This window comes from Armigeres subalbatus, chromosome 2 (genome assembly GCF_024139115.2).
Source record: "Armigeres subalbatus isolate Guangzhou_Male chromosome 2, GZ_Asu_2, whole genome shotgun sequence".
Lineage (NCBI taxonomy): Eukaryota > Metazoa > Arthropoda > Insecta > Diptera > Culicidae > Armigeres > Armigeres subalbatus.
The window spans coordinates 79,008,119-79,030,931 of record NC_085140.1 but is presented as its reverse complement, the minus strand read 5'-3'; the positions used below and the strand labels follow the sequence as shown (position 1 = coordinate 79,030,931).

The 22,813-nt window shown below is 42.7% G+C and overlaps 3 protein-coding genes across 4 annotated transcripts in view; 2 read left to right on the top strand and 1 right to left on the bottom strand.

Moving 5' to 3' along the window:
* LOC134214591 (uncharacterized) overlaps positions 1–22,813 on the bottom strand; it is a 219,205-nt gene that overhangs the window by 180,497 nt on the left and 15,895 nt on the right. The window lies entirely within an intron of this gene.
* Positions 4,554–18,424, top strand: LOC134209362 (mitochondrial potassium channel ATP-binding subunit). Of its 2 annotated transcripts, XM_062685349.1 has the most exons (4): positions 4,554–4,710; positions 4,864–5,352; positions 5,610–7,252; positions 18,408–18,424. In XM_062685349.1, exons 1-3 carry the CDS (start codon positions 4,661–4,663, stop codon positions 7,249–7,251), a joined length of 2,181 nt encoding a protein of 726 aa, XP_062541333.1. In that variant the 5' UTR covers positions 4,554–4,660; the 3' UTR covers position 7,252; positions 18,408–18,424. The 2 variants fall into 2 exon arrangements, with proteins under 2 accessions (XP_062541333.1, XP_062541332.1); XM_062685348.1 differs by lacking the exon at positions 18,408–18,424 and having other exon boundaries at positions 5,610–7,348.
* Positions 12,391–14,774, top strand: LOC134209363 (zinc finger protein 799-like). Its single transcript, XM_062685350.1, has 2 exons — positions 12,391–12,718; positions 12,940–14,774. The coding sequence occupies exons 1-2, from the start codon at positions 12,572–12,574 to the stop codon at positions 14,425–14,427; spliced, it is 1,635 nt and encodes a 544-aa protein (XP_062541334.1). The 5' UTR covers positions 12,391–12,571; the 3' UTR covers positions 14,428–14,774.

Sequence of the window (22,813 nt, the reverse complement as noted above, 5' to 3'; positions counted from 1 at the left end):
TGTCCGACATTCTGGCTACGTGCCCGGCCCACCGCAGTCGTCCGATTTTCGCGGTGTGAACGATGGATGGTTCTCCCAACAGCTGATGCAATTCGTGGTTCATTCGCCTCCTCCACGTACCGTCCACCATCTGCACCCCACCATAGATGGTACGTAGTACTTTCCTTTCGAAAACTCCAAATGCGCGTTAGTCCTCCACGAGCATTGTCCAGGTCTCGTGTCCGTAGAGGACTACCGGTCTAATGAGCGTTTTGTAGATTTTCAGTTTGGTACGGCGGCGAACTCTATTCGATCGGAGCGTCTTGCGGAATCCAAAGTACGTACGATATCCAACCACTATACGTCTCCGAATTTCTCTGCTGGTATCATTTTCGGAAGTCACCAGTGAGCCCAAGTACACAAATTCTTCTACCACCTCGATTTCGTCACCACCGATACAAACTCGAGGTGGGTGGGTTGTCTTCTATTGAAGGGTTGGTTGAACCCCTTCCTATCATGTACTTCGTCTTCGACGTGTTGATGACTAGTCCGATCCGCTTAGCTTCCCGACTAGAAGAGCATAACAGAAACTGAACACAATTTTAACATATTGTGATATTTATAACTTATTTTGATACAATTTTGTTCTTAGTAGTCATTATCTTTCAAACGTTTTAACAAGATTTTATCATAATATGATTTAAAACCCTGCTTAATCCACCTAGCGGTGATGGTGCCTTTCTCGTGCATTGTAAAATAGTATTTTGGCCATTACTCTTGAGCCCATAGTCCGATCGGGCCAATTTTCAATAGGAAACAATGGAAGAGTATTCTGCGTCGAATGCAAATTGTTGAGAGTAAATCGGTTAAGGATAAGTACCTGAAAAATGAGTAACATTTTTTTTTGGTGGGTGCGCACAGACACACACACACACACACACACACACACACACACACACACACACACACACACACACACACACACACACACACACACACACGCTTCCACGGGTCTTCCGATGACAATCGACCGCCAGCTAAGGGTTTTGTACTTAGCTGGTAGTGCAGCCTGGGCACTGTTGTCCTTCTGACATCAGCTAGACCCAAGCAACCAAAAGTTCACATTTTACTTAAATTTGTTCCTAACCGAACCAATAAGTTCCCTCTTGGTTCACATCGAGTTCCAAGCACCTTAACAGAACTTCAAAGTTCACTTTTGCGCTCCAGCCATACAAAAAATTACTTAAAATGCAAGCTGATTAAGCCAAAACATCCCATCTTATCCGTACTTTTAGTTGCTTGGGGAGTGAGTGGGTGCAACCAAAGGGATCATCGTCCCTAACCCCTAAAGGCGTTAAGCGACCCGTGCCGAGGGGATGCATGGCCAGGAGGGGGTGAAATAATGAGCTAGGCCTTTAACGGAGCCTGTGGGGTACCTGGGCACCCTCCACAGTAATTGTCCCTTACCGCGTCATGCTGGGCTCTGGCGTGGTGGACCTCTTTTCCCGAGCAACTCGTGGGACCTAAATGGAAAAACAAGTCAATTCTTCAATTAGTGGTAGTAGTGTAGGCGACAACCCCTTCGCAAGACATGGGTTGTTCAGGTCTCCGCCTAGGAGGCCAGAAGCAATAGTCGGCAGCTCGGTGCGCAGCGCCAGCGTGGGTCACTTAACCTTCCTCTCGGCTAAAAAAACGCCGGTAGAGGTTATTGACGGCCCATGGCTTGTGGAGGCGATGAACCGCAAACGCGATGGGCTTTCGGCCTTCGAGGTGGCGACGGAACAGCTGGACGCCATCATCGACTTTGCGTCATCGAAGCATAATATAAGTAAGGACCTCAAGAGGAGCTTGCTGAAACTTCGAAAGTCGATGTTGGACGCCAAGCTGGAGAGGGCGGTCGCCCAAGTAGCACACGCAACATCTTCCAAAAAACACCTTGTTTCTATTCAGTTTCATCAAAGGCTTTGGAAAAACATCAAAGCACGAAAAAGTTGCATCAAGATGTAAAAAACGTTCGAGTTGTGATCAATGTTTCATTAACATTGCAATGCAGTACGTGTTTGACATTTGGAAACAAACAACCAAAGAATACTGCACTTTATGTTGCAAACACGAAACAAAATCATCAAGTTGCATTTTTTACTATGTAACATCAATGCGCCTTTCAAAATGTATTTCTTTGTTTAAATTAAGTTGCAGATAAGTTGAGTGTGTCTTCATGTTTAATTTACCATAGTTCAACGTTTTGACAACTCACATTTTTTCCGGTGCAAACCGAGTACAAAACTTCATAATTGTATGGTTTTTATTGTGAGTCAACATGCAGTCCCTTCGAAGTGTTGAATGTTGCTGTGGTAGAGTGAAGGACTATCAATCACAAGTTTTATATTTTCATTTTTTTTTTCGATGTAGTATTTTGCAACAATATTGCAATTTTTCTGCAATCGAAGGATGTTTCCGTAGGCTCCACCTCTTGCGCTTTTTAGATTGCAAGAGAGTTATACTTGATGGCACATAGGCAAAGACTGTTCTTTCCGAATAGTTGCAACACAGTGAAAAGTTCAGTAGTGAAACAAGTTGTGCTGCTTGGGTCGGGACGGCCAAGTACGAACCCGTGAAATCCGTGGAGTCGAGGTCTACCCAGACTGAGGCCCAAGAATTCGCGGATTTGGGCAAGGTCGAATCGACCGAGGGCGTGCCAGCACCGTCTTGGTGGTGCCAAAGTCTACCCAGACTGAGGCTCAAGTATTTGCGGGTACGTCGGGGGTGACTGCTCCAACGGAGCAGACACAAAAACGGGGGAGACAGTCTCCAGGGGATGAGCCCCCCGGGGGCCGCTCCAAAACGCGGAGGGTTACTACCCCGAACAAGGGTAGTGGGGCTGGGAAGCTGAGCCCCGGTCAAGTACCACCAAAACCGGGGGAGGAAGGACCTGGAAAGGTCCGTCCACTCAGGAAAGACGGTGGTAAGGGGCTACAGCAGGCTGAAAGTTCTCAGCCGCACCAGACCAGGGAAATAGAGGGGGATGACGCCTCCTGGACCCTGGCCAAGAACAAGAGGAAACCGAAGACGTCAAGGGCCGAAAAGAAGGCCCAGGCGAATGAGGGTAGCAAGAAGTCTAGGGTAGGCGCCAATCGCTCCAGGGGCGATGCCCTAGTCATCACGGCGGACGAGGCTAAGTACTCGGATGTTTTCAAGGCGATGAGGAGTGACGTCAAGCTCGGCCAACCCGGCGCCGACGTACGTCGAATAAGACGTACCCGGATGGGCGAGATGATACTCGAGCTGAAGCGGGGCGTCTCGCAAAAGGGCGCCGCCTACAAGAAGTTGGCGGAGGAGGTCCTAGGCGAGACGGTCAAGGTGAGGGCACTCACGACGGAGGTGAATCTAAGGGTTAAAGACCTGGACGAGATCACTAAAATCGAAGAGCTCGTCACGGCACTGCGGCGACAGTGTGAAGTGGAGACGCCCACCGCAGCCGTTCGACTACGGAAAGGTCCGGCAGGGACGCAGGTAGCATTGGTTCGGCTATCTGCAGCGGACGCCTCCAAGGTAGTCAAGTTAGGGAGCGTCAAGGTGGGGTGGTCGGTATGCACTTGTCATGATAAACACTCTCCATGTACTCAGTAACTCCGGTTGCCTCTCACTAATACAATCGAGTACTGCTGCATTTGGCGAAAAGCACGTGGTTTTGTTTTGAAAGGGAAAATTTTCCCTATCTTTTAACCCAGCGGCTATCTTGACGTCTACCTACGCAGTCGAGCCTGCGAGAGTAAGACCGCCGTAAAAGTCTCGAAAAATATTTTGTTCGCAAAAGGAAAACGGAAAGTATTTTATGTAAATTCATGCGTACATTTGTTATAGGATATCCTCAGTTATGGCGTTGAACAATATCCGATGCGCTTTGTGATTAATTGAATCTGTAACACGAAAACTTTGGTAAAAAAAATGAAAATTTTTCATTGGCGCTTGGTGTGATTTGGCAGAACCCCAACCATATCTCCCATGAAATGTTAGAGTAAAATCAGCAGTGATTCAAATCGTTCGGGGAGGTTCGGGGTTGTCAGTTTGAATATAAATCTGAATCATGCACTTTCCCAGCAATGGCTCAAGATTCATTTTTTATAACAGTCGAGATTCAAAAGCCTAAAACTGTTGTACCGCTCAGTTCTATTTTCTGCAAATTTGAACCACGAATGAATCACGAGATTCAAATATTTTTCAATTGTTTTGGTGCATGAATGCGTCATTTTATGTACGGATCAATCCTCTTTGCATTTAATCATTTCATTTAACGGAAAAACAATCAAACATGAATAGAACACTGCTGGGGAAGTATGTGAGTTTGTTCTATTTTGGCTCATATTTAAACTAGAATAGTATTCGAAAATTTGCAATCAAACTGAATCACTGCTGATTTCACTCTTAGAATGTCCACTTTACCATACCTTCTCCTTTTTGTTTCATTTACACAGCGCCACCTTTCGTGCAGCACTTGCAGTTTACAACTTCTGTCCTATCAGCTTGCATACAACAAGGCGTAATTCCAATCAGACTTGTAAACAGCTGATTCCTGTTAGATATCGATTCAGTTTTTTCTCCGACTCGCTGGTGACGACGTCCTTTGCAACTTCTAGTTTAGGTAAAAAGTTTGTTATTTGCAGTGAATTTCATATGAAAAATGTTAAAACTATTACTATCAGGTTCCCATAATTGTAGTTTAATTCAGAGGTAAGTAACCCTGTCGAGTTTTGCAATATTTTCGTAATAATTTGGGTGTTCCATTTCTAGTACAAAACTTGGGTTGCATAACCTCAAATTCGGTTATCCGATGAAAAAATATCTATCGCACAATTTCAAGGCCATTTATGTTTTTGTTTACAGTCAACCCTACCGAAGTCATCTGCGACAGTGTCTACAAACGTACGCGTTCCGTCGGAATGAGCTCCGGGACGCAGGCAAAAACAGTGCCCTTCGCGATAGTATTCGCCTGCAATGGCGCAAATGGATGACAACCGGGACGCAGCAACAGGTTGTGGTTCGAACCGGAGAAAGAAGTTCAAAATTACTCCGATTAGTGATAGGCGGAAGTGCGGTCAGCGTGACCGTGGGCTACCAATTCCGCCGGTGGTTTGTTCACTGTGAAGCCGCTGCCGTAAATAACCGTCTGGTGGGTCATAAAGTAGCGGGAGCTGGAGAAGGAATCAAGTTCGACTGGCGAAAGTTTTGGACTTATTTGAGACCGCATTTGGTAAAGTTGATTGGAGCGATCATGGCGGCCCTGGCAGTGGCCTATTTCAATATCCAGATTCCAAATATGCTTGGCGTGGTCGTTAATACTTTGTCCAAATACGCTAGGACTAATTTGAGCGAGTAAGTAACACAAATATTACGTTAACTCTTTGAATCTTACGAAGTGTGCAAACTTGAAATTCAAATATTTTTAGCATTCTTTATTTTTTCGTTTTTAATTTTGTTCATATTTTTGTTTGTTTTGTGTATTTTTGCTTTGTTTCACAATGTTTCGTTCTTATGCTGCTTATTGTTTTGTTATATCAATATTATGTTAAATTATACCAATTAATTTGTTAGGAAAATTTGATTGATACGCTTCAATACTTTATTTACAGATTTGATTCCTCAACGTTTTTGAACGAAATAAAAGTGCCGTCACTACGATTATTCGGTATGTACATCGTTCAAGCCGGATTCACCTTTGTCTACATTCTGCTGCTGAGTCAAATTGGCGAACAAATGGCAGCGAAGATCCGACAGGATCTGTTCAAGCAAATCATCATTCAAGATTTGGAATTCTTCGACGAAAATCGAACCGGCGAGTTGGTAAACCGATTGACGGCAGACGTACAAGATTTCAAATCCTGCTTCAAGCAGTGTATCTCCCAAGGTTTGCGTTCGTTTGCCCAACTGATTGGAGGAGCTGTCTCGTTGTTCCTTATATCGCCGCAGTTGGCTAGTATAGCGTTAGTGTCCGTTCCTGCGGCGGTGGCGATGTTTTCATATCTAGGGAAGTCGCTGAGGGCGCTCAGCAAAAAGAGTCAAGCACAATCGGAACGAGCCACATCAGTTAGTGAAGAAGCTCTGTCCAATATCAGAACGGTTCGGTCCAGTGCAAGCGAGTACGCCGAAGTGGAGCTGTTCCGACATGAAACAGATAAGGCTGCAGAGTTGTCGCAACAGCTGGGAGTCGGAATTGCAGTGTTCCAGGCGCTGACCAATTTATTCCTGAATGGCATGGTGCTTACTACGCTGGTTCTCGGTGGACATTTCATGTCTACAAGTTCCATCAGCGCCGGAGATTTGATGGCATTTTTGGTCGCATCCCAGGGGGTTCAACGCTCCCTTGCTCAAGGCTCTATACTGCTTGGTTCAGTGATCCGAGGAATGACAGCTGGTTCCCGTGTATTCGAATATCTTTCTGTTCAACCAAAAGTAGATCTCAAATTGGGTGCAATCATTCCCGAATCAGATGTTAGAGGTGAAATCCGATTCGAAAACGTTTCTTTTACGTACCCCTCTCGACCCAATCAGCAAGTGCTCAAGAACTTCTCGCTTGTATTAAAACCGGGGCAAACGGTTGCCTTAGTGGGAGCCAGTGGATCAGGAAAATCCACCATTGCTTCCCTACTGGAACGGTTCTATGAGCCCACAGGTGGTCGCATTACCGTCGACGGTTATGAACTCTCGCAGCTGTCACCTTACTGGCTTCGAGGCCATCTAATTGGATTTATTGAACAACAACCAGTTTTGTTCGGAACGTCCATATACGAAAATATCCGTTATGGTCGTCCAGATGCAACGCAAGCGGAAATTCTGGAAGCGGCTAAGCTTTCCCAGTCGCACCAATTTGTGAGCCAACTGCCCGAGGGCTACCATACTCCAGTGGGCGAAAGAGGCATTCAGCTAAGCGGTGGACAACGTCAGAGGATTGCGATTGCGCGGGCACTGCTTAAGCAGCCAACCGTACTGATCCTTGACGAGGCAACCAGTGCGCTGGATGCTTCAAGTGAAGCTATCGTGCAGAAAGCGTTGGATGCAGCGGTGGTCAACAGGACAACGCTGGTCATAGCCCATCGCTTGTCGACGATCAGAAATGCGGATGTAATTGTGGTGTTGGACAAAGGTCGGATAGTGGAAATGGGCAATCATGACACGTTGCTGCGCAAGAAGGGCTACTACTTTGAACTGGTGAAACAGCAGGAACGGCAACAACAGGAGGAAGAACAGCACCAACAACAGAGGGCCTACGGATAAGGTAAGACATTGGGTGTTGGGGAATTCAGTTGAATAATTATTCGTACGAAGTTGCTTAGATTTATAGGAAATTATATGACAAAGTTATGAACAGTTAGATCGAATCAAGTTTTTCATGAAATATTTAGAGAACGCAATAATACAATGATCTACACCAGCGGTTTTTAACCTTTTCCTTGAGAGGTATCCCTTCGAGCCTTTGCATTCCTTGAAGTACCACTCATTTGTTTAGCTGTTAATTAAAAAAAAGCGTAACATCATACTTCCTACTTAGAGGATTTTTGGAACCTTCCGAGCCACTTGAAAGTAGAATTCCGAGTGCCTTGAAAGGAGGCTTCTGTGGGTCTTAAAAGGAAGCCTCCAAGCATCTTGAAAGGAGGCTTCCGAGCCTCTTGAAAGGAGGCTTCCGAGCCTCTTAAAAGGAGGCTTCCGAGCCTCTTGAAAGGAGGCTTGGAGGCTTGAAAGGAGGCTTCCTCTTGAAAGGAGGCTTCCGAGCCTCTTGAAAGGAAGCTTCCGAGCCTCTTGAAAGGAGGCTTCCGAGCCTCTTGAAAGGAGGCTTCCGAGCCTCTTGAAAGGAGGCTTGGAGCCTCTTGAAAGGAGGCCTGAGGCCTCTTGAAAGGAGGCTTCTGATCCTCTTGAAAGGAGGCTTCTGAGCCTCTTGAAAGGAGGCTTCTGAGCCTCTTGAAAGGAGGCTTGAGCCTCTTGAAAGGAGGCCTGAGCCTCTTGAAAGGGAGGCTTGAGCTCTTGAAAGGAGGCTTGAGCCTCTTGAAAGGAGGCCTGAGGCCTCTTGAAAGGAGGCTTCCAGGCCTCTTGAAAGGAGGCTCTGAGGCCTCTTGAAAGGAGGCTTCTGAGCCTCTTGAAAAGAGGCCTGAGCCTCTTGAAAGGGGCTTCCAGGCCTCTTGAAAGGAGGCTTCCAAGCCTCTTGAAAGGAGGCTTCTGAGCCTCTTGAAAGGAGGCTTCGAGGCCTCTTGAAAGGAGGCTCTGAGCCTCTTGAAAGGAGGCTTGAGCCTCTTGAAAGGAGGCTTCCTGGAGCTCTCTTGAAAGGAGGCTCTGAGGCCTCTTGAAAGGAGGCCTGAGCCTCTTGAAAGGAGGCTTGAGGCCTCTTGAAAGGAGGCTTCTGAGCTCTTGAAAGGAGGCTTCGAGGCCTCTTGAAAGGAGGCTCTGAGGCCTCTTGAAAGGAGGCTTCTGAGCCTCTTGAAAGGAGGCTTCAGGCCTCTTGAAAGGAGGCTTCCTGAGCCTCTTGAAAGGAGGCTTCCTGAGCCTCTTGAAAGGAGGCTTCTGAGCTCTCTTGAAAGGAGGCTTCTGAGCCTCTTGAAAGGAGGCTCTGAGCCTCTTGAAAGGAGGCTCTGAGCCTCTTGAAAGGAGGCTTGGGCCTCTTGAAAGGAGGCTTCTGAGCCTCTTGAAAGGAGGCTTCTGAGCCTCTTGAAAGGAGGCTTGAGAGCCTCTTGAAGGAGGAGGCCTCTTGAAAGGAGGCTGGAGCCTCTTGAAGGAGGCTTGAGCCTCTTGAAAGGAGGCTTGAGCCTCTTGAAGGAGGCCTGAGCCTCTTGAAGGAGGCTTCCAGAGCCTCTTGAAAGGAGGCTGAGCCTCTTGAAAGGAGGCTGGAGCCTCTTGAAAGGAGGCTTCCGAGCCTCTTGAAAGGAGGCTTCAGGCCTCTTGAAGGAGGCTTCCAGGCCTCTTGAAAGGAGGCTTCTGAGCCTCTTGAAGGAGGCTTGAGCCTCTTGAAAGGAGGCTTGAGCCTCTTGAAAGGAGGCTTCTGAGCCTCTTGAAAGGAGGCTCGAGCCTCTTGAAAGGAGGCTTCTGAGGCCTCTTGAAAGGAGGCCTGAGCCTCTTGAAAGGAGGCTTCTGAGCCTCTTGAAAGGAGGCTTCTGAGCCTCTTGAAAGGAGGCTTCTGAGCCTCTTGAAAGGAGGCTTCTGAGGCCTCTTGAAAGGAGGCTTCCTGAGCCTCTTGAAAGGAGGCTCTGAGCCTCTTGAAAGGAGGCTTCTGAGCCTCTTGAAAGGAGGCTTTGAGGCCTCTTGAAAGGAGGCTTGAGGCCTCTTGAAAGGAGGCTTGAGCCTCTTGAAAGGAGGCTTCCAGGCCTCTTGAAAGGAGGCTCTGAGCCTCTTGAAAGGAGGCTTCCGAGCCTCTTGAAAGGAGGCCTGAGCCTCTTGAAAGGAGGCTTCTGAGCCTCTTGAAAGGAGGCTTCCGGGCCTCTTGAAAGGAGGCTTGAGCCTCTTGAAGGAGGCTTCTGAGCCTCTTGAAGGAGGCCTGAGCCTCTTGAAGGAGGCTCTGAGCCTCTTGGAAGAAGGCTTCCGAGCCTCTTGGAAGAAGGCTTCCGAGCCTCTTGGAAGAAGGCTTCCGAGCCTCTTGGAAGAAGGCTTCCGAGCCTCTTGGAAGAAGGCTTCCGAGCCTCTTGGAAGGAGGCTTCCGAGCCTCGTGGAAGGAGGCTTCCGAGCCTCTTGGAAGGAGGCTAGATAAAGATTGTCGCTGCTTGGATCATCTTTTGCTGGCGAGGATAGGGTGCTAGATATCAATGAAGGAAAAATACATACGATTTAATAGTTCGGTACCCAACATGTTTCGGACAACAGGACAAAGAAAACCGAAGCGTCAATCTTTATCTTGTAACTAAAATATCTTTTGCACCACCCAGTGTCACAGTAAATTCTTTGATTTATTTTAAGTCGATTTTCCCAAAGAACCCATATTTTTCAGCAGTTATTTATTTATATAAAATATCAAAAACAACAACTGATAAAATGCTGATCGTTGACAATCGCTTCTCGCGCGCGGTAGACGTCTAGGGTAAAGTGACCAATAGTGGACCCCCAACCAATAGTGGACCCTCCAGCCATTTTTGCATTATTACAACACAATGTAAACATTTTGCTATGAAATTCCATCGGGAGAACCTACCTTACAGTCCCATGATTTGATTACATGCATTGGATATGCTATGGAAAGTAAAGTTAGATGATTTTTTACAATTCTTTAGAAAATAAACACAAGAGTGTCCACTATAAGAATATTTGGGGGGTCCATAATAGGGAAGAAGAACATCCCGAAACGGGACATGAAAATCAAATGGAGTGTCGGTTATAGGGAAGCAATTTCCTATTATGGACCCCCAGGGGGTCTACTATAGGGCGAATTCAGTAAGACTTTAAAATGTTAATTTCAATGAATAACGTCGTGTATTTGGGTGTTTTATGCATGTATCGTCAAAAGGAGATGCAGAGCTTGTTGTTAGATATCAATCAGAATTAATATGTTGAAAATGTCTACTCCTTAAGACAGGAAGAGCAAAATTCTGCTACTAGGGGGTCCACTATTGGGCATTTTACCCTATTCCGATAGCCAGTTACTTTGCATTCGAACCTTTGAAGAACATTTGTTTTCGACGCAATATGTCATACAGGACACTGTTGTTGTGGACTTCAGTGGCCTACCAACGCGACCTAGTCTCGAGATAGTAAAAAGGTTTTTTGATACTAAACTCAAATTAAACATGGATGATGTAAAAAACATTCAACTCCAAAACATAAAAAACTGCGTGTTTGTTGAACTGATCGATGAAAGCGAAGCACTTCGGCTGCAGAAGCAACACCACCTTCGACATTCATTCGTGCAACTCGATGTACACTACTACATTCCCGTGTACGTGGATGGCCCTACCGCTATCGTGAGGTTGCATGATCTGCCGCCTCAAATGTCCAACACTAATAAAAATCCACACATTTTTATTGGCAAAAATCTAAAGAAATTTACAAATGAATTTTATGTGTGCGTTAATAACCACCCGCTATAAGGCAATCCATAAGACAGCTGCGATCAGCTGACAATTTTTGTTTACCTTGATTTTTTGACAAATTCTGACCGGACTGACAGAACAATTCAAATGAAAATGTTAAGCGCGGTTTACACCAAAAGTGAGTTCGGTTCAACTGCGTACTCATTTTGTTTTGATTTCGGTTGTCAGTCCCATCGCTGAATGTCCTCATGGAGAGCCTAATAGGAGAATCCACATAAAGGTTATAAGTTAATACCGGTTATGTGTGTTTCCACATATACGCTATGCAAATTCACATAGCCGTTATGTGGGAAATGCTATAGTCAAAATTTATGTGTGCCTCACATAATGGATATGATTGGATTTTTGTCGGTGAACACTACAATCTTGCGACACATGAAACAGTATGGCAAAATTATATCCATACACAACGAGGTATGGAAAAACTTCTTCCCGGGCATCCCGAACGGCGTTCGAGTGATACGACTGAGGCAAGAGAAGCAAATACCATCTTGTATTGTAAATGAAAACGAGCCCACACTCGTTACTTTCCGAGACAAGCCAGCTAAACCTCGTTCAAATGTCTCTGGTGCATCAACAGTGTCAAGCGAAGAAAATTCAAATCAAAACCGAGAAGCATCAAACTCAACCAATAGACAGAACAACGACGATGAGCAAAACAAAACAGATAACCCATCGGCAGGAGCCGATCCAAGTGAAGGCGACAACGACGACGGTGACGGCAATAGCGAGAACGGAAATAACACCAACGAGCTTGAATACGGCACCTCAACGGCAAAGAGAAGATTGTCAACTGGAACAAACGAAACGAATGGAACGGACGCCATAGAACAAAAATGTAAAAGAACATGTGAAGATCAGAGCTGCCCAGATGAGCCAGAATATAGCGACGGAACCTTCTCCAAATCAGAGTGGAAAGTCTACAATACTAGATCTAAGAAAAAATAATTTTAATTGTACTGTTTTTATATGAATTACTATAATAATAATCTTTCAGAGATGAGCCAGCCTAGGGCTGCAAGTCTCTATAATAAAGAAAAAAAATGCTGAACGTGTAAACTGGCCTGATGTTGGTTCAATGTCGGGCAAATGCTAGGCCAAGTTTAAAAATGCCCAGGACGAACTTTTAATTTTAAAAACCATGCATCTCAGAGGTTTTTAGGAGATTTAGTTAATTTTAAGGAAGTTATGTTAATTTTATATAAATTAAAGAATCGATTGAACGATTTTTTTTATTCACTCGTATCCAAGCTCATGTAAATTTAGGTAAATTTCACCATGTATTTGGGTAGTAATTAATCAAATAAGCAAAATGTGATTTAACCGTGTAATCAACAAAAAGATTATTTTTGTTCTCTTCATTTAAATACAAACAACAAACATCAATAGTTTAAGCTTTATTATCTTTAAATTTTAGATAGTTTTATTCAATATAGCTGTAAACCAATAATCTATTAAGATCTGTGAAATAGCCAATAATAGGGTTAAAATCACAAACATTCATTATTCATACAAATTCAAAACTGCAAAACATGGCTTCATCGACGGGACTCTTCCAAGCAAAATCAATCGCCTCGATCTGTCGTTTGTGCTTCATGGAGCGGAAACAACTGGAGAGAATTTTCGATGACGACAACGGGCAATGCAGCGAATGGATCGAAAAACTCACTTCATTGAAGGTTTGTAAATCAGAAGCGCTGTTAAATGAGATTTTGGAGTAGCTTGCAATCACCTTCATGTTTAGTGTAAATTAGTTTGCAGTAACTGTAATTTCGGTACAGTAACTTCCTAAAAGCTATCTATTAATTTGGAAAACTCACAAATTTTGGGACGTAAATGATAAATTGAGACGAAATAAATTCAACTGGAATTCCCTTACTGATCCTAATTCCTATTTTAGCTTATCGACATACCAAACGCACCTGCATGTCTGTGCCTGGACTGCAAATCTACCCTGCAGGCCTTCGATGCATTCCGAGAAATGTGCATCACGAATGATCTCGTGTTCAAAGATGCGTTTTGTCGGGATGCTTCAAATCCGACTGATGAATATGCCAGTATCGAAATTAAGAACGAATGTGAAGAGCTAGGTGAAGAGTACCAACAAACGAGCATTTCAATCGTACAGACTGACGTTGCTTTGGTTATCGGCGAAACAACTCCACTTGAGCAGCTCGAAGAAAACGATGTTCTATCCAGCGAATTGATGATAGATGATTATGAAATTAAAATACAGGATATAGATCCGAATGCTGAATCTGATGATATAACGATAGCGCCGACAGTTGAGGACAATGAAGAAATCGAAACAATTGCCGATTATTCAATAATAGAAAACATCGAAATAGATTCAAGTGTTGAATCGGATGCAGATTCAACAAAGAATGGAGAAGAGACTAAAATTTTACTCGCACCAAAAGCTGTACTAGCCGACACGAACAAATATCGATGCAAAACGTGCAAGCAATATTCGACTAAACTACATGAATTGGGTCACAAGAGTCGAGACGTTTACTATTGCTATATCTGTTCATCACAATTTATAGACTACTACAGATTTAGCGAACACTTTTACAAGTGGCACAGAAACGTAGAGAAATCTGCTGGGCAGAATAAAGATAAGGTACAAAAAAAAGCTAACGATAAGCCGTCTAAAACCGTCATGGCAAGTCAGCACAATAAGGGAAATCAACAACAGTCAAACAATTTTCAATATCGATGTGAAATATGCAGCAAATATACCTCTTATCTACACGTTAAAATTCACAAGTCGTTGGAGGTTTTCCAGTGCCACATTTGTCCAAAGGAGTTCCGAAGAATGCACAACTGTACCAGGCATATCAGCAGTCACAAGATTAAGAAAGAGAGAACCTGCAAAGTTTGCAAGAAGTTGGTTCTAAAACTGCACTTTAAAACGCATAAAGCGAAAAATGTATTTCAGTGTTACATTTGTAAGAAAAAGTATCTCAGAATTGAATACATAAGCAGACACATGAAAGCGCATGGGAAAAAGCGGAATGCTGCTCAGGAGCCTACCATACAAATTGACTCGAGTGAAAGTGATGATGATGGAAAGAGAAATCCCAAGAACAGAAATAGCAGAAAATGCGAGATTTACTGCCCGATATGCAATAAATACTCATCAAAATTGCATTCAGTAACCCACAAAGCAGAGGGCAAATTTGTGTGCCTTATTTGTGAGAAGAATTTTGTCAAATTTGATTACGTAAGCAGGCATATAAAAGCACATGAAGTGAAAAGTAAGAAAACAGTTCACTCCAACAAAACGGCTGAAAAGATGCTGTTGAGTTTAGCTGCGTCGGACGTTGGAAAAGAAATCGAAGAGCCAAACGTCCACATTGACTCAAGCGTGGAAGACGACGAATAGAGGAAATGAACAACCATGTCACGATACTGCGTTGTAGCATACATACGGTCAAGCTTGTTGGGCTAACATACGGTTACTCGAGCCTCCACCAAGTCCCACCAACAGCGATACGAACAAACAAAAAGTGCGACCAACAACATCACACCCGAACGACCAAAGTATAAACATGATAATTTAGGGGCAAGATCGCCACCCTAAGCTCTGGTTCCTGTGGAACACAAAATCTTCCGCATACTGCAGATTTATCTCTTATCTATATAGCTATAGCTATAGCCATCTATTTAAGGTATTTTATATAATATTTGCATGCAAGAAAAATGATTATTAAAATTTAAACATCTCATAAATTGGTTTTAAAAGTATGTTTTTCTGAGGTGTTTATTTACTGTATGGAGCAAATCCGCCACCCCCTCGAGATAAAACGAGCAAGGTCTATAAAATATTTGAAAATATGTTTTGAACTTAATAAAACATTAGTTATTATTTTTGCACTTCAAGGGATTATGCACGAATAATGTTACTTCCAAAATTGTTTTGAATGTTGATTTTGTGTTCACTGGTCAGAGTACAGAATTGAGGAGTATAGGAACCAGAACCACGTCTGTTGGTGAGCGTTAAGGACAAGCGTTTTCAAGGGCACACCACTCAATACGGAATCAGAGGACGACTTTTGTTTTTATTATTTTAGCTTTGCTGCATCGTATCATGCGTGGAATTATAGAAATGACAGTTGTGCGATGCTTTCATATTGTGTGGTGTGCCTTTGAAAACGCGAATGTTTTGGATTCTGCGATACTTGTCCTTAATGGAGGGTATTAAGGTGACAAAAATAAATAGTGAACAGCCTCAGTTTCATCACATGACAAAGATGTTTGATGTTTCTCAACGTCAGGGAGAATAATGAGCCTTAAGGACATCAATGACAGAAAGTACATTATGATTGTAAAATGGTTGTTAAATCCATTTTTGATTGTTCCGCCTTGCGACCTTTCGAGATAAGTCTCGAAAAAAATGTAGAGCAAGTAATGTCAGAAGTAATTCTGGCACAAGCCAGAATTTGAAATTATTGAAATTATTTCAGAAATATCATATTTAAAAGAAAATCTGTTTATTATCAATTAAGAAAAGATATCCCAAAAAAACTAGTGGAGATGACTGAATTGGTCGGATCTTGATTTAAATAAAACAAAAAAAAATTGATTTAGAAGATTTTTTTTACTCGAGATTATTGGGCCACCCGTTTAAGATAACTATAATACTAAAGCCTGAAATTTAAAAATTAAATACTATTAGAATTTTTGGATTTCTAATAAGAGATCATCGTTTTATTGGATTTTCAAAATTTTCCTCAGAATTTCGAGTTCAAAATCTCAAAAACCTCATTTAAATTTGTTATTAAACCATAGTGTAATAGCAGGTAACTGAATGCAAATTTAAGGCATTTATGTGCGGAAATGCATGAATAACTAGATTTTGATAAGCTAGAACGACTCTGATAATTTTATTTTCTATTTGGGCTCTAAAAATATGAAAATTTTCATTATTTATGTCAGTGCACAGGTGAAAAATGAGGTTACGCGACGCCTCTGATGGTCGCATTGCTAGCTTCTGGGTGTTCTAACGAATAACATCCTCAATATCCAACTCCGAGGTACTCATGAGACGGTCGCAGGCACTAGCCTCTTGCTTCCATCCTCTTCCTCCTTATGATGAAGACAGGCGTGGCCAATAGCAGTAATCCTCATGCTTTCGTGGTTTTTGTCTTTCCTTGATTACTGATAGCATTCTAGATAAGGATAAATGCAATTTGCAATCTACGAAGTATACCGTAACAATGCTAATGCAACTTGTAACTCTATACCCGGTTCAAAACTTTATAAAAAAGTCACTATTTGGTCACCTTTTCCGCAATTGCAAGTCACTATTTGGTCACTTTTTTGTCTTCGTTGGTCACTACTGGTCACGCAACCCTGGTAAGGTAGCCTACCAAAAGTTCTACAGTTACCAAGAAAGGCAAACGGATAGATTCAACGGCAACAGACCCAGCAACGAATAAAGGACAACGATTGGAAAGTCGGATCTTGGAACGTGAGAACTTTGAATGAACCCGCACGTGTTTTGGAGTTCTGGCTCGTGTGCTGCAGAAATTCGGCGTGAGTGTGGCAGCAATCCAGGAAATACGGTGGCCCATAACTGGAGAACGTAAATTTCGGGCGGTGGATCCCGTAGAGAAACTTCATTCAAGTACCACATCTACAATAGCGATGGTGACAGAGCAGAACGTGGAGTTGGCTTCATATGGTGATCGGGAAGCAGATGAAGCGTCTTAGTGCCGATTTCACGCTGCGTGCACGTCGCAGCACGGTACGCAAGGTACCCGGCATCAAATGTAGTCGTGCACACGTTTACGTGTGCATTACTCCATTTGATGCTGGGTACCTTGCGTGAACGCGGCGTGCACGCAGCGTGAAAAAACGCTACGTGGGCATCGGCCCTTATCCGGTGGAAGCCGATAAGCGACCGCATTTGCGTGTTGAGAATGCAGGGCAAATTCTTCAATCATAGCCTGATCAGCATCTATGCCCCAACGAACGATAAGCCTGATGACGTGAAGGATGAGTTCTATGAGATCCTCGATAAGTCCTACGAGGATTGCCCAAAACACGATGTAAAGATTGCCATCGGGGAAGCAAATGCGCAGATCGGAAGAGAAAGCTTCTTCACCCCTTTCATTGGTACAGAAAGCCTTCATTCTGCTACCAACGATAATGGTCTGCGACTTGTGACTTGTGACCTTTGCTGCTGCTAGAGGGATAGCAATCAGCAGTACCTACTTCGCACGTAAGAATATCCGCAAACACACACCTGGCAACATCCGAGTGGAGACACTTGCTCACAGAGAGACCACGTGCTGATCGACGAACGACTTTTCTCGAATGTTATAGATGTAAGGTCCTTCAGAGGTCCGAACATTGACTCGGATCACTTCCTTGTAGTTGCAAAAGTTCGAGCGTGACTTTCCAGCGTCACGAATTCAAGAAAAAACAGAATGATGCCTTTCCATTTCCAACGGTTGTCAGTTGAAGGAGTTGCTGACCAGTACCACCAGAAGCTGGACGAGATGCCCCACCGGATCAGGCGACGTCAACAGATTGTGGGAAAATATCCACGAAGCTGTGACTACAACAGGGCAGGAAGTGTTAGGCACAGCGACGCCAACGAAATGGTCGGTTTGATGAGGAGTGCCAGCGAGTGGCGGACGAGAAAAATGTTTCTAGGAGTCGAATGCTTACGTAATATGTGCACGACCCCAAAACTGCTGGGAAGGACGAGATCCCGGTCGAGCTTCTCAAACACTGAAGTGAGCAGCTGCATCAATCAATCCACCACATTATCCAGAAAATGCGGTTAGATGGCCTCATATGCCCAATCTATAAGAAAGGACACATACTAGAGTGTGCCAATTACAGAAGGATCATCCTTCTGAACTCGGCATACAAAATCTTGTCGCGTATCCTGTTTAACAGACTGAGATCGCTTGAGGAGTTCTTCGTCGGCGAATACCAGGCAGGATTTCATGAGGGCCGGTCAACGACGGATCAGATGTTTAGCCTGCGGATGATCCTTGATAAATTCCGGGAATACAACTTGAAGACTCACCATTTGTTCATTGATTTGATGCCACCTTCGATAACATGCGCACGTTTTTCATGACAATCAATGGATTCCAAAGGGCACAGCTCAACTCCTAATAAATCATCCGAAACTTCATACAAAATCATTTAATCATTGTATAATGTTCTGTGGTATTGATCTTTAACATATCAACTACCTTTGTTGCAATTCTGGGCTCAATCGGTCATACCCAACCAATTTCCTGAACAAAAGAGTGAGGGAGGTCTATTTTCCTATGCATTTTGCGCCGACTTATGCAACAAGCGATTGAGCTGAAATTTTCAGATTGATTTTCTTACTCAAAGGTACCTTTCAACGCTGGGTCAATCTAGTGCCCAGGCTGCACTACCATGGCTGCAGCTGAGTACACAACCCTTAGCTGGCGGTCTTTTGTCATCGGACGACCCGTGGAAGCGTGAGATAGGAACATGTTTGGACCAGAGCTATGTTGGGCGCTCCTCCCTTGATGTCAACCCACCATTTTGCAGTCCATGTAGATAGGCTATAGTTATATAAAAGCTTTGGTAAATATCAATTTGAGCTGAAAAATGAGTAATTTTTGCAATCTAATTTTATCTATCTATCTTCTTCTTCTTCTATCTTCTTCTTCTTTCTTTCTTGTATATAAAAACCAATCTATGTATGTATGTTCGCTAACTACTTCTGAACCACTTGGCCGATTTCAACCAAATTTTGCACACATATTCTCTATCCTCAGGAGAAGTTAACAAAGGGGGTGGGATGGTCATTTGGAAAAGGGGGAATTTGTTTAGAAACGAGCAATTCTGTGTAACTTTCAACCCCCAGGACCGATTTCAACCAAATTTTGTACACATATTCACTATGAGGAGCCGATCATATGGGAGGGTAATTTGGGAAAAGGGGAGGGGCCTGGAGAGAGAGGTATTGTTCAGAAAACGGGCAGTGTAACTTCTAAACCCCTGTACCGATTTCAACCAAATTTGGTACACAAACTCTCTATCCTAAGGAGAAGATAACAAAGGGGGTGTAATGGTCATTGGTAGAAGAAGGAAGGTAAGGGGGAAGAGGTTGTCTTTATAAAATGAGCAATTCAGTGTAACTCCCAACCCCATATGGTCTATTGCCCGATTTCAACCAAATTTGGAACACCCATTTTTTTCTCAAGAAGACGAAGATAGGGGTTCGGGATGATATTTAGAAATAACGGGAAAGTTGTGAAGGGACTGCCATTGTTCAGCTCTCAATCACCTCAGTGTAACTTCTGATCTCCCCTTAACCGATTTCAGCCAAATTTGGAATACACATTCTACATATTAGGGAGACGACGATAGTGGATTAAGTATGGAAAAGGGGAGGATGTGGGTGAGTGGTATTGTTTAGTTATCGATCAACTCAACCATTCATCGAAATCATGGTTTGCCCAGTGAAAAGCAATGATTAATGTGTTTCCTCCTGAATGGTGAATGTGATCCCTTCTTTAAAAATAGATGTTTGTCCGGAATCAGACATCGGTGCATATTTTTCCTTCTTTAAAAATAGACGTTTTGGCGAAAAAGGCGATTTTGGGTTTGGTTCCTTTTTCAAAATCAGTCAATGTTTTCAAATTCGACACTGTTGTTTCATAAGGGCGAATGTCGCAAACGTAAACAATGCCTTTTCATGCAAATTCCTCAACAACTAGGACCCCTCCCAGCTAACAACCACTTGGAACTGGTGGCGCTCCGTGCCTTCTATCGAACGGAAGTGGAAAATACCACCAGAAGTCTCTAATCTCCATGAAATCAGCAGAAGAAGTCAATGTTTACGTTTGCGACTTTCGCCCTTTTGAAACGACAATGTCGAAATGAAATCTGCCTTCTTTTAATCAAATGATGAAATATCAATAAGAAAACAGAATTATCCTGTTGACAGGGCTGGTAGCGATCAATGCTGCTCAATAGTGACTTTAGTGACCAACACTGGCGAAAAAAGGGACCAAATAGTGACTTTTAGCTGCAGAAAAAGTGACCAAATAGTGAATTTTGATTTCATTCGCAGTGACAAAATGGACTTTATTTAAAGTTAATAAGGTCGTTAAAAATAATTTTCAAAAATTATGTCTCCCCCTAATATCTTTTGGTCAAAAATTTCAATTTGAAGGGAACATTATTCAACAAATTTGATGAAAAGGAAATTGTGTGCTTATTTAATGGAATGTCTTCACTTTTCATGCACTATTTAATTCCATTACTTTGCAATCTTCACAAGTATACGTATTTCGACTTCAACAGTGAAGACATCTTTAGTCTCTCAAGTCGAGTCAAGTATGAGACACTGCTCAAAGTTTAAAAAGTGATGGAAATAAATGGAATAGTTCGTCTTATGACAAGTAAAATCTGATAAGTTTGTTTTATTTGATTATTTTTTATATTTTTTATTTTCCACCCCCTTCACCACTGGAAAAGCACAACTTTGAGGCAAGTCATACAGAATAATGTGCAATAACGTTTATTATGGGCTCAAACTTATTCGAAAAACTTTCGCTTGTATGTAAAAATAGCTCGTTTTTATAACAAAAATTTATATAATTAATTTTTAGACATAGATTTAATTCGACTCACATCTCTATATATAAAAATGAGTTGACATTTCCTTCACGGTTAGATGACTTTACCCATTAATGGGTACTGTGTTATTGTTGATATTATTCCCACCGTGAAAAATTCACCCATTTTCTTCAAAAAGCGCCACTACTCATTAAAATGGGTAGTGGCACTTTTTCAAGAAAATGGGTCAATTTTTCACGGTGGGAATAATATCAACAATAACACAGTACCCATTAATGGGTAAAGTCATCTAACAGTGTTTGATGCAATAGACCTGTGCAGGAGTTCATCAAATTCACTCACCTGATGGATTTTGACATTTGAGCGGGTCGTCTTCTCGAACAAAAGTTCATTTTGCGTTCATTATGCGACCCGCTCAAACGTCATAATTTCTTGGGGGAGTTCTTTTTGCGTTAGTCTATATAACACATGAACGGATGGGCTGATTTCTTCACCAATCGATTCGTGTTGGGATCAGCTGTGTTCATATCTACAAAAAGTTTGCAAATTTGACGGGGAAAGATGAAAAATTGTCAAAATACAATATTAGGGCCAGTTGTGAGAAAACCCAATGCGATCGCACAAAAAAATATCTAGAGTGCAGTGCTGCGATGAACTCAAAAATTGACAGTTAGAATGCAAAACAATACAACCCCGAGCAAGTTCAGGTACGTCCAACCTGAGACGAGACCTGCAAAGAGGAAAAAATGTAACTTCAGCTGCTGCCAGCCAACTGCTGTCACGAACTGTTAGGTGCAACCAGTAGCTTTTTGAGTGAAAGTATTGGTATCCCAATTAAATTATTACACATCATTTTTGTTTTACCAAGGCTTTTTTTCTTTAACGAGTATTCCAAACCTTCCGTTTAGCTTGTTAATAATCAGTAATAAACCTGTGTTTTGTTCCCGGTATAAAAATCCTTATGAAAATGAATTAACTATTTCGTGAATTGGATACACTTTTATTGTGCTCAGAAGGGTCCACCTGGGGCTTAGGTAAAACAGTCAAGTAAACAGTTGAAACTCGATGGTCAACTGTGATGAAAAGAAGAACAAGTGTCAAAACAAGAGAAAAGAAGCAGCGTCTTTGCAGGTCTCGTCTCAGCGTCCAACTAGTCTTCTTCTATATAGCAGACCCCACACGACGGGAAAGGTTTGACAAACTCTTGATTATTGAAGAAAAAGATTGATGGTGTGAGTGCGAACCCAAAATATTGAAGTAAATATTGAGGGAAATCAGAAAAGTTTGATATTCTTTTCAATATTTCCCCTCATCTCCCCCCGCAGTTTGCCCACAGGAGTCGATGACGGTTGAGTGTGTACGTGTTTTGTGCGTTATGCAACGTACACACCAGTCAAGCAGTTTGACGAACATTGACTCCGCCCCCAAGAAAACGCTTCGGTTGCTGCTTTGTTTGAACGTGTGTGAAGTTGTTGGAACAACCATTTGACAGTTGGCGGCTCGGTTGGAAAAAATTAAAACGGTTTGATTTTGGTTTGAGTTGTCGGGGGTGGAGTCAAGGTTCGCCGAACATGTTTGAGCATTTGTAGTGAAGTTGCACAAACCCCCATATATTTTTTGATGGTTGGTGCTCAAGTTGTTGCTTCGGTCGTTCGTGTGTGATATCGTTGGTCGAATAGATTGATTGTTCGTGCCGCTGTTAGTAAAACTTGATGGATGTTTGAATAAACGAGAGGTGGAGTCAGTACTGGAAAAGGTCGTGATCGTCATAAGACAGAGAGCAAAGCGCCTTTTTCTATTTCAGGCGACCAAATGAAAGAATCGTGTGTACTTTGATCAATTTTGCATGAAAGGCAGTCATGAAAGGATGTTATGCTTTATTTTAAAATTTAAATATCTAAGTTATTTTAATAGATACTTGCGAAAAATAGTGACTAGTCGGTAAATTAATCATACTTCTTTAATTCACCGAGTTGAAAGTAAAAATAAACACAAAAATAAAGCAGATATTGCACACTTTCATGACCTGTCACGGAACAAATATTTTGTGAGATGTTTGTAGCATGCCATTCATCCTTCGCGTTTCAATAGATTTTGAAAGGGGCAGATATGTAAACATCGCGTGACATCTCTTATTGAAAATGAGAAATTCCAGTACTGGGTGGAGTCAATGTTGGTCAAAC

What these genes read in the sequence shown, in the direction of transcription:
- LOC134209363 (XM_062685350.1), top strand. Translation starts at nt 12,572, where the DNA reads ATGGCTTCATCGACGGGACTCTTCCAAGCAAAATCAATCGCCTCGATC. An exon ending in AAAAACTCACTTCATTGAAG is followed by an intron (nt 12,719 to 12,939) that starts GTTTGTAAATCA and finishes TTCCTATTTTAG; the next exon opens with CTTATCGACATACCAAACGC.
- LOC134209362 (XM_062685349.1), top strand. Translation starts at nt 4,661, where the DNA reads ATGTTAAAACTATTACTATCAGGTTCCCATAATTGTAGTTTAATTCAG. An exon ending in AATTGTAGTTTAATTCAGAG is followed by an intron (nt 4,711 to 4,863) that starts GTAAGTAACCCT and finishes TTTTGTTTACAG; the next exon opens with TCAACCCTACCGAAGTCATC. An exon ending in GCTAGGACTAATTTGAGCGA is followed by an intron (nt 5,353 to 5,609) that starts GTAAGTAACACA and finishes CTTTATTTACAG; the next exon opens with ATTTGATTCCTCAACGTTTT.